Source organism: Melanotaenia boesemani, chromosome 16 (assembly GCF_017639745.1).
Source record: "Melanotaenia boesemani isolate fMelBoe1 chromosome 16, fMelBoe1.pri, whole genome shotgun sequence".
Taxonomy (NCBI): Eukaryota; Metazoa; Chordata; class Actinopteri; order Atheriniformes; family Melanotaeniidae; genus Melanotaenia; species Melanotaenia boesemani.
In genome coordinates, this window is record NC_055697.1 from 11,704,270 (window position 1) to 11,715,620 (window position 11,351).

The following is an 11,351-nucleotide window of genomic DNA, read 5'->3' on the forward strand; positions in this document are numbered from 1 at the left end:
TCAGAAAACATAATTAGATATCCAGTGTGTTGTTTTACGCTTTAGGCTGTTGCTCAATAGTCTATTTTTGCTATTGTGTTTTCTCTGGTTGTAATTCACAGCTGCTCTTAGTAGGTAAACAAACAATGTGTCTAGTTTCTAGGGTGCTGTGATGCAGGAATGTTCTGGTTGTGTTTACACAGTGGAAATAATGTCCGAGAGTGTGCTGTTTGTGTAGCCCTAATTTGTGTCTCTTTCTCTTCTCCAGATGAGGCCAATGAAAATGAGAGTTCAGGCTCACTCAACAATCAGCTGTCCTGGAAACAAGGCCGGCAGCTCCTCAGACAGTGAGTGCACATGCTTTTATCCCTCCACTCAGAAAACTGTCTTCAACCCAGAAACCTACTAAGTCTGCTGAAATTAATTGGATTGAAATACCGTGCTGTTGACAGGCCTCTAGTTACATTTATCTGAAAGTCCATTGTCGTTTGTAACATGTTTTGACATGGACTACAGGGCTAGCTAAGATGTAGAGCAAAACATTTATGGTGAAGAGCACCCTCACATGGATGGTGGCAGTCATTACCTGCTCTGTGTTTTCCTTCTTGCCTCTTTATCTCTTTTTTCTTACTTTTTCCTTTGCATTTATCCTCTCACTCCCCTCTGTAACCAGCTGTGGTCATCATATAGTCCTACTCTCCAGTCACACATCATCTGCCCTAACAGGCCAGCTGATGAAGCAGCAATGTCAAGGGAAGGATCAATAATGTGCTGCTACACCCCTCCCTCTCAGTTAACTGCTCACTAAAATTGCCAAAGCTGCTTCTCCACCCCTGCTGGGTTGGTGTAATATGTGACATGGAGCACATCTTGCCACAACAGAGCTGATGGATATACAACTAATAGCTGCAGCAAATACTCAGATACGATTATATAAATTTGCAGACCATAAACGCTCTGCAGTAATTCAATCATCTTTCCAGCACTATTTAACTACTGAGATTCAAATTAAATAACATTTAAGGAAAATCAAGGAGGGATCAGAGGATGATTTTAATTAGTAATTTCTAAATAGGGGTTTTAAAAATTAATAATTAGACCTTGTTTTTTTAATGTAGGTGATAAAACATGTAATTATATATGACAAGATTTTGATATAGTTTGAAACTAAACATAACAGAAAAGCAATTGTTTATTATATATTACAAAACAGCACACAGGATATATTTAATTTTACAAAGCATTTCCTCGAAGCTTGAAGACAAGTCAAACTATTAGCTGGTGAATGTAAAACGAAGGTGAATTAATATTTTACATTTCCACATGACTGTAGCACTTGACAATGAGTAGCATTCACTCCGAAATGCCAAATGATTAGTTTATTAGGTATACAACAAAGTGTTCACTGATGTTTTATGTTCACTTAACAGTAATGAGGAAAAGAACAGGAAGAGGTTGGTCAGTATTGTGGCGTAAATGGAAGGAGGTTTGTTTTCGTCTACGTTAAGATGGATTCTGTTATGTGTATGAAGGAGGCCGACAATTTAGATATACACATGAGTGAACTGTCACTGTGGTGAATAGAGCACATTAGCAGCTAGCAACTGCCTGATTTATTATCTACATTTAAACAAATTTATCTTGTTGCAGGTATCTGCAGGAAGTGGGCTACACAGACACCATCTTAGATGTGAAGTCCCAAAGAGTCCGAGCTTTGCTTGGACTTGCAGGGGATGGAGGCGGGAGGACTGGTGAACGGATGAGTGCTGAGCCTTTGGTCAATGGGACTGACTCAACAACAAAGGGCATGGGCCCCAGGGGGTGAGCATAGTCCACTATTTTTCCCTTATGCACACTAAAATTTTAGTTTTAAAACAGTTGTAAATTGTTGGTATAACTGTATGTTGATGCTTCCATCATTGACATCGTGACTTCCACTCTACAGGAAAGCTGAGCTCTCTGACACTAGTGCTGTACTGGAGGCCTTCAAATTCATTGAGAATGCAGCAGCTGAATTCAGTGATGAAGATGAGGAGGAGGATAGTGAGGGGAAAGACAGAACTAATGTAGAATCCAGGACGGTAAGAATAGAATCTTCCCTCATCCCCTGGACTTGTACAGTTATTTCCAAGTCGTTGTATGACCAAATAAATTGGCCCTTAATGCTCCCCCTAGATCATGAGGAAGAAGCCTTCATCATCATCATTGCCTGCCAGTATGGACACCAGTGAAGATCCTGACACAGAGGAGGCACTTAAGGGCTTTGACTTCCTGTCCAGTCCTGATGAGATGGACACCTCGTCAGAGTCCAGAGGCACCGGGGATGGGACAGACTGGGGTGAGTCATGCATGAACATGAGCAGAATTGGACACGGATGCATCAAAGTATGATTTAGACTTTACGTGTTACAGTACCAACAGTGTTTTTCTTTTTCTTGATGATGAGCTGAGAAAAGATCACCAGTTACTTAACTGTGTAATCTTCAAGTTTCTTTTTTAGTTTTTCGCTCATAGTTTGGTGACTTTTCACGGAGTATTTGTCATTCATATGTCATGCTGTGATCATTAGTCATGATGTTGACAGTGTCTCTGTTTAACCCATACTCTGTGATCTCTTTCACTGTGTTCCCATAGCTAGCCTTGGACCCCACTGTCTTCCACTTGTGTGTCGTCAGATCAACATGATTTGCTTTGATTCGCACCGATCTTTAGACTGAATCCAAAAAAAAATGCTGTGGTGTTTTCTTTGAATTTGAGCTCAGATTTGTGTATTTGAGTCATGTGCATACAACAGTTTGATCATTTAAAAATTACAGCTGTCAAAATCAAAGAATTCCCCACATGACATCAGTTTCCACCCCACCATTCTCATTTGTGACAAAAAGAAATCCTAAAGATATTCAGAAGAGGCCCACGAGTGCTGCTCCCAATTGTTTAACATCACTGAAGGGTAGTGGCCTAATTAAATATGTTATACTTATCTTAAACTGCACAAACCTACTACTCTTCTAGAGGTTTGACTAACCTCCAGGGTAATATGAACATGAGAGGTGTGTGCACCTTACCCACTCTGCCAGGCCACTCATTTCTCGACCAGGGCAGTTTCTCAACAGCCTCTCGGTCTGGTTTTGTTCCCCTTGTGTAGAGAAGGACGAGCAAGGTCCCATTTCTGAGGCCTGGGACGTGGACCCGGGCCTGATAACCAAACTCAAGGAGCAGTACAAAAAGGAGCGCAAGGGGAAAAAGGGGGTGAAGAGTAAGTCATGTTAGGCATCGCTGCCTCCCTCCCTTTCTTCTCTTTGAAGAGCCTTTCTTTCCTGAGTTCAGCCAAAAAGCTGCAAATCGAAAACAGAACATCGTCATTGTTTTTTCATACCCTCCTCTAGCTGCTCCTTGTTATGCCTCTCTCTGCCCTCTTTACATTTCTAACTGAAGTCTCTTCAGTCTTCTAGTGAGTGCTTGCGCAAACAGAATCTGTCATGATTTCCTTTTCCAAATTATAATGTTTTATGCATGTTTGTCTGTCCCATTTAAATGTCATGATTTTCTTTATTCTCATGTTCACATCGTCATCTTACACTGTTTAATATCAGATATTGATGTGACTGAGCTGTGATGAGAAGCCCATCTGTGCCCTGTCTGGGATAGCAATTGTCTCTGTAGTCATCTGTTTCTGTGTCTTCGGTCATAGTAACATAATGATCACCATCTTTATCCTCATCTGTCAGCCATGTTGATAGTACATTAACAATAATTTTACTCCAGATACATATTGGTGAATAAAAATAAACTTTTTCGCTCTCAGAGAAGTGGCTCAGCTGAATACAACCACTCTAACAGATCACTTTCTCCTCACTTAGTAACTGAGAGCTTTCACATTTTACATTTGAAAGCCAAGCTCTGCTTTCTCCTGTGGTGATAATCAGAGATTAATAACTCACTTCGTCTTGCTTTCCTCCTCACTTTACTGCAACAACACTTTGCTGTCTCCTCTTCTGGTTTAGCAGAAATTTGTCTTCACTTTCTGCTGGTGCTTTTTTCCTTTTGGCCAGTGTGGAAGGAGATCGTATGAAGAGATTTTAAAGGATTCATATATGTTTCTTGCAGATTTAGATCAATAGATTAAAATTATTCACATGTATAATGTAGTAAATAACATGGCAGCTAGCCTTCCTCTGACCAAAAAGGGAGCCATGTGTATATACAAGGCTTTTTAATCAGCCTCATGCATTTTGCTGGTAAAATCTGTTTCATCATTAAATTATGTTGGTGGATTTTAAAGGGTTTGAACAGAACCACCAACTTTTTTTTTCTACATTTTTTCTACATTTCCAGCTAAGAGGAAACGTTCTGAATGTTTGTTTGTATTATGTGACTGGTAGTTATATCACCTAATATCTTGACGAGGGCCAGTATACTTTCTGAATAGCTAAACTCTTAACGGTCAGTATGCTGAACTTGGCTGATAGATTGCTTGTCATACAGTTCTTATATAACTCTCTGTTAGAGGCCTCCTGCATTTCTTCAGCCAGGATTAAAGTCTGGCTAAGATGCTATAATTGGTCCAGTTAACATTTCAGCCTGGTTGAGACAAAAAAAAATCCAATCTTAAATGACTCTCTCCACACTGCCCACGATTTTTAACACACCGTTGTGTTGAAAAGTGTTCGATTTTTTTTCCCCCACAACCTTTTCATTTAAAAGAACCCTGCTGATGGCATTTCTTTTCTCTTTCACATTGTGTATTTATTGATTTCTTTTCTTCCTTTTCAGTGCTGCTTTCTTTCCATCTTTTTTTGCATTCTGTCTTCCAGCCTGTGCACATTTTTTGCAGATCAAAATATAATTTTTTTCCCTCTTCTCTCCGTTTTAACTGTTAACTGGATTTGTTAACAGGGCCCAACCGGTCCAAGCTGCAGGACATGTTGGCTAACCTGAGAGATGCGGAGGACTTGTCTCATATGCAGCCGCCATCCACCCCCCAGTCCCGACCCAGCGTGGTTCGCTCCAATGAACATGAGGGAAACCGAACAGATGAAGGTGCTTTTCACTGGATTGTAAAACCTTTACCTCTTTTACCTGTGTTGACTTGTTTTATTTATTTATTTGTTTTTTTCCCCAGTTGAGGCTCTTACTTTCCCACCATCCTCAGGGAAAGCATTCATTATGGGCACAGATGAGGCCATGGAGAGCGAGCTGGGCTTGGGGGAGCTGGCTGGACTCACTGTGGCCAATGAGGCTGACAGTCTGGCATATGATGTGAGTGGGGAGAGGAAGCATACATCCACAAAGCCATGGGAAGCTATTTCCGTTGAAGGTGTCATCAGAACCTTATGGAAGTCATCCAACACACTTTCCTCCACAAAAAAAAAAAAAAAAAAAAAAAAAAATTAAATCACATGCTGAAAACTTGCTGTTTGCTTTTCAGACAGATTCTTTTATAGACTTTTTAAGGAGGCTGCTTTGATGTTTTTTAATATAACATTAAGTCAGATGTTTGTAAAATCACATTGGAGGATGGTTTTAATTTGTAAAAATTTTCAGTAAAATGAAGGGCTTAAAAGGTCTTCTTTAGTCACCTTTTAGGTTTCCTCCTACTTTTGTTTTACAGTGAATCTGTAACATCTGCTAATAGATAATAATGAACAAAGCTCAGAACAGGATTTAACTGATTAATCTGTTAAACTTCTCTGACTTTAATTGGAAATTATTAAGTTTTATGTTTTCTTGTCAGATTGGCAACAATAAAGATGCCATGAGAAAAACATGGAACCCCAAATTCACTCTGCGGAGTCATTTTGATGGGATTCGCGCTCTGACCTTCCACCCTGTGGAGCCCGTCCTCATCACAGCTTCAGAGGACCACACACTCAAGATGTGGAACCTGCAAAAGACCGCTCCTGCCAAAAAGTTAGAAAATTTCTTCTTTTTCTAACCAAAATGGACTATTTTTTATTTATTGTTGGTTTAAATGGTCTATGAATTTTTCCGTTTGTTGCTCACCCATTGACTCTGTTAGAGACATTAACACTCAGTGTGTCTTTGTTCCTTGAGTGTTCTTTAAGAGAAAATCTTATTTTATTACAGCTCCATTTAGGCAGTAGCTTATCTTCACTGCATCACTGTCACATGAGTCAGGAGCAGGAAACTGTCCCCATGTGGCAAAGAAGTGATGTCAGTCTGACTTGGAAGACTCATTATTTTGTATCGAAACTCTGCAGCCCACGACCCGTCTGGGTCAATGCTCTGCATTTATTTTTGGATACAGGAGTGATTTTTCCAGTCAAGTCTTTTGTGAATAAGACAGTAAGGCAGGATGTTGTAGTGTGAACAAGTGATTGGTCATTGTTACATGAGCAGCTGTACGTCCCCTTACATGTAGTTTAACAGGAATAATTTGCAATCAAGCCATTGACAGATATGAAGGTGGGACTGCTTTGTTTTTTTTGTATTTAATGAACCTTCTTGTCTGCAGGAGCACATCTTTAGATGTGGAGCCCATCTACACTTTCAGGGCACACAGGTAAAAATACTAAACATAAATAAAAACTATTTGTCAGTTTTGGGTTGGTTTAACAGAACATTGGATTTTTTTATTGTTTCTTAAATCATAGGGGGGCTGTACTGAGTGTGGTAATGAGCAGTACAGGGGAGCAGTGTTTCAGCGGAGGAGTTGATGGGACTATCCAGTGCTGGAACACTCCCAACCCCAACATTGACCCATACGACTCCTATGGTAATTAAAGTGTCTGGTTTTTTATTGAATAAGAGAATTTTCAGATCAGATCATGGTGTCTGACTCGGGTTATCCTGTCTTGTCTTTGACAGACCCATCAGTGCTGCGAGGAGCTCTGAGTGGACACACTGACTCAGTTTGGGGTTTGGTGTACAGCAGTGCCCACCAGCGCCTCCTCTCCTGCTCTGCAGACGGGACCGTGAGACTGTGGGACGCCAACACCACCTCCCCCGCCCTAGCTGTGTTCAACGAAAACAAAAGTGCTAACTTGATTCATGTATCTCTTCTTTTCTCAGTTCTCTTTAAATGAAATGGCTAAAATATTTCTTTCTTTTCTACACCAGAGCTAGGAATTCCTTCCTCAGTAGACCTTGTGTGTAGTGAACCAGCTCATCTGGTCACGTCCTTCACAAATGGGCAGATTGGCCTCTTTAACATGGAGACCAGCCAGCTGGTCCTCAGTCTGGAATCCACTTTGGAGCCCGGTGAGTTTGGTGTTGTGGGTACACTATCAGTGGCTCTATGGGACCAAGTGTTATTAACAACAATGGATTTTACAGTTTGAGTAAAGTATTTTGTTTTAACCCTAAAAAACACAACTGAGCAGGACAACTGATGTTCAGGGGAAAATTATCTTTGTGTAGACAGCCTGTTGAATTCAATCAATGTGGTGAAAAGGACACTCGTGAAGAAGGTGTCTGGTGAAAGCTCTTTACTTGCATCTAGTGGTGGCAAAAGGAACAACCTTTAGGATGGTGAAAAAATAACCTGAAAAACACGGTTTTCTTTTGTACTTTTTTGGTTACCAAGGATACATTTATATATTCAATTCATGGTAATGCTGGTCATATTGACTTTTTAATTTACATAACCCCTCCCCCCTAAACATCTTATAAAATCAGGCAAGTCAATTTAAATGAATACAGTCTGATTCTACATTAGGCAACCTGTTTAGCTTGTAAATCTGCGCCAATGTGTGTATTTTCTCCGTACAACCGCAACCCCACTTTCCCCCTGTATTTATTCAGGACAGACATGCTTACAACTCCTCATCATTGTTAGGGTTAGTTACAAGCTGTGTGTTACTTACGTGCAAAGTAATTTACATTTTACATGTATACACAGCCCAAATCAACATGCCGCAAAAACCTCTAATCTGAAGGACTGTATTTGAATTGACATCACTTTATAATTTCCACTGTTGTATAAATTTAAATAAATAAATAACTACACCTGTCATTTCTTGTTCCTCTGTCAAAGCCTCTTAGAATAACGGGGCATGTCGCCAAGCCCAATTTCATGATAAATTATGTCTTTAAAATTTATAGTTATATAGTCTATTTGCTTATTTTTGTTATAATATCACACAGTTTGTCACTTCAGTTACGTTTCAATCTCACTGTTGCTTTGCAAACTCTAATGTGCTTAATTCTTTTTAACCAGGCACTCCCTGTCAGATCAACAAGGTCCTCAGCCACCCCACTCTCCCCATCACTATCACTGCACAGGAGGACAGACATATCAAGTTCTTTGACAACAACAGCGGAAAGCTCATTCACTCCATGGTGGCCCACCTGGATGCTGTCACCAGCTTAGCTGTGGACCCAAATGGACTTTATCTCATGTCAGGCAGTGAGTACCTGTCAACTAGTTTCTTCTTGTGCTGTCTTAGTTTATTAATAGACTGGTTTCCCTCACTGGGATAAAGCTGTTACAACATCTATTTATAGACTAAATTCAGTCCAATGTCCAACACTAAATCCTTGTTGAATTTCAGATTAAATTATTCTCCAAACACTGTTGATATCGTTGCTAGGGGTGGGAATTTAACGCGTTATTTACAATTAATTAATTAATTACAAAAACATTAAGGCATTAAAAAAATTAATGCATTTAATTACAGTTTGAATTCTTAACAATGTGGAATGTTTGTCAGTCCACAAGTTCATGGTCCACTGAGTACGCTGGTGCACGCATCAGTGCTCGGCTAACACCTTAGCAACTGTGGCGCTATTTTTAGCGAGTTTGCAGACCCCTCTAGCGACTCTATTTCAAATAAGTGACTAGTGACAAATCTAACTAATTTTTTTTCTGGTGTTATTGGAGACTTTTGGAGACTGACATGAAAATACATTTAGTTTACTTCTTCTCATTAAGCTGTGGGGGCTGCCGCAGACCCCACCTCCATCCATTAGCACTCCTAGCTGCAGTCAAAGCAGGAGACGTTCACCTCTGCTCCGTCACCAGGCTGTAAATGAAACTCGGAAAGTTGCCACTGATCCCACCCTGGCTTACCATCAGATATTAATACCTGTTAAAGAAGAGTATGGACAAAAACAGTGTAAAAGTTAAAAGTACTGTAACATGTTGTAGACTCTTAATTAGAGAACACCCAAAGATGTTAAAGTACTTGAAATGGTACTTTCAAGTTTCACTTTCACTTGTTAAATTTTGGCCAGGGATATTTTCTATTTTTTTTCTACTTTTTGTTTTAATTGAAGTTCAATTAATTGCATTTTTCCAGACATTATTAGCCCTTGAGTTTACGTTATTAATGTCTGGGTCTATTATTTGATTCAGTTGTCCCCTAAAATCCATTTAAATTTAAAAAATCTTGCTTTTAGAAGCAAATATGCGATTAAAATGAATCACGATTAATTAATTACAAACCCTCTAATTAACTAGAAACATATTTTTTAATCGAGTCCCAGCCCTGATGGTTACATTTCTCTTATCTCCCCTGCTGTTCTCCCCACAGGTCATGACTGCTCTATCCGTCTGTGGAACCTGGAGAGTAAAACCTGCATCCAGGAGTTCACAGCTCACAGGAAGAAGTTTGAGGAATCTATCCATGATGTGGCATTTCATCCATCTAAATGTTACATTGCCAGCGCTGGGGCAGATGCTCTCGCAAAGGTGTTTGTATGACGCGGAGCTGCATGTCCCCCCACAGCCCTGCTGTCTGACTCAGTCTCCCGTGATCAGGGACCAATAGACACAGCAGAGGAAGGACCGTCAGCAAGAAGTCCAGTCCCATCCCATACAGCCCACTGGTCTCCTGTTGGACTTGCAGACTGTGTAGCCGCTAGCCTCAAAACAGGCTGTGACTCTCCATAGGAAGGGTTGTCAGGGAGGCCAGTCAGGAAAACTGCTCTCTGGTCCCCCACCCACCATCCAGGCAGGCCTGGGTGTGACTGGCCACAGTGTCCCCTGCAGACTGACTTAAGTTTAACCTCCACCAAAAAGGAGGCTGGAGTGTTGGTGTGGGGTGAAGAAATGAGGTTTTAGGCCCCTTCTTCCTCTGCCCCTGTGGCTTCATGCTCATCCCAGATCCCTCAGGCCCTCAACTTTCCCTCTTAGACAAACCAGGTCCAGCTCCTTTTACTCCAAGTCAGGTTTTCTTTTGTTTTAGAAATGTGGGGTACTCAAAGTTCAATGGAGCTGTCATGGAAGCCTTTCATTTCCTCTTCTCTGCTTCCCAGACTGACTCTGCTTGCTGGCCTGCCTTTACTTTCCTTTTTAAAATCCCATATTGACAAATGTGCCTTTGCTTTAAAAAGGTCTTGAAATTTTTATTTTAACAAGCTTGTTTTGGGGAACAGGGAGGGAGGGGATTGTTGGTGCATTTTGAGCTGGTTGTCACAATGTTGTTGATTTTAACATCAGATGTAAAATTACAAATGCTTATAATAAACAATATATATATTCAGTCTTAAAATTTACTGTGCAGCGTGAGTTTGAGTGTCCTTTTTGAGAAGTGTGGTTGGGTAATCAGTTTTGTGCATTTCGAGGCAAAGCTGGTAAAGTGATACAGACCATTAAATATATTGCCTGTTTGTTAGATTCAAGTAACTGTACACTTCAGAAGTAAGATTACAAATATATGTGTCAAAAGTAAACCATCTTGGTTATATAATTACACCGCAGACTTGGTTCTAGATGTCAATTTTAGGAGTAACTAACAGATTTTGGCCAGTTTGCTCTTGTTTGAATTGATGGCGTGTACTGTATGTAGTTTTTCCCCCGCTGTGTGGACATGCTTTACTACAATGTGATGTATCATGTCCTAATATTTACAGTAGTCCAGTGTTTAGCAGGAAATTAGTGCAGTACTTTAGGAATATTTGAAACAGTGAGTTTAACCATCCAACACAGGCAAGATAAATTTCCTGCAATTCCAGTTTACTGTAAACTGAGGAGGTTTAAAAGAAAAGGAAATAAAAGGCAGTCGAGATGTTGTACACGGAGAGTACAGCTTCACATGAGCCATTTTCTCAGTCACTGGTTTGTATATGAAAATATGTTCAAAATAAAAACCTGCTGTAAAATGTTATTTGGGCTCTGATGTTGGTCATTTTACAGACATGAAGCTGTTTCTTTGGAGAAAAACCAATGGAGTCATTAGCTAGTATGATTTTTAGAGTTGCCTATGAATTACTGAAATTATCTTGTGTCAAATTGTCGACAAAAAATAAATAAAGCATAATCAGATGTTGGTATTTCCCGTTTACAGCTACTGGTAGTTGTAGAGAAGGTTTTCTTTAAGGTACTCTGATACCGAAGAAACTTCCATAACATTTTGCAGGTATGTTTTTTTTTCTTAAGCAGATTTATTATGTAATGATGTCTTCAAACC

General features: G+C 40.0%; 1 protein-coding gene across 2 annotated transcripts in view; it reads left to right on the top strand.

The window, feature by feature from the left end:
* LOC121655748 (striatin-like) overlaps nucleotides 1-11,048 on the top strand; it is a 29,057-nt gene extending 18,009 nt beyond the window's left edge. The window contains exons 4-17 of one of the 2 annotated variants that reach the window (XM_042010568.1): nucleotides 248-326; nucleotides 1,630-1,800; nucleotides 1,925-2,060; nucleotides 2,155-2,317; nucleotides 3,125-3,235; nucleotides 4,876-5,019; nucleotides 5,102-5,238; nucleotides 5,714-5,889; nucleotides 6,455-6,502; nucleotides 6,594-6,715; nucleotides 6,808-6,975; nucleotides 7,060-7,200; nucleotides 8,159-8,347; nucleotides 9,474-11,048. In XM_042010568.1, the coding sequence (XP_041866502.1) occupies nucleotides 248-326; nucleotides 1,630-1,800; nucleotides 1,925-2,060; nucleotides 2,155-2,317; nucleotides 3,125-3,235; nucleotides 4,876-5,019; nucleotides 5,102-5,238; nucleotides 5,714-5,889; nucleotides 6,455-6,502; nucleotides 6,594-6,715; nucleotides 6,808-6,975; nucleotides 7,060-7,200; nucleotides 8,159-8,347; nucleotides 9,474-9,643 (1,955 nt within the window). In that variant the 3' untranslated portion in view covers nucleotides 9,644-11,048. The remainder of the gene's footprint in view (nucleotides 1-247; nucleotides 327-1,629; nucleotides 1,801-1,924; nucleotides 2,061-2,154; nucleotides 2,318-3,124; nucleotides 3,236-4,875; nucleotides 5,020-5,101; nucleotides 5,239-5,713; nucleotides 5,890-6,454; nucleotides 6,503-6,593; nucleotides 6,716-6,807; nucleotides 6,976-7,059; nucleotides 7,201-8,158; nucleotides 8,348-9,473) is intronic. The other variant, XM_042010569.1, reaches the window with a different exon arrangement.
* Nucleotides 11,049-11,351: the final 303 nt, after the last annotated feature.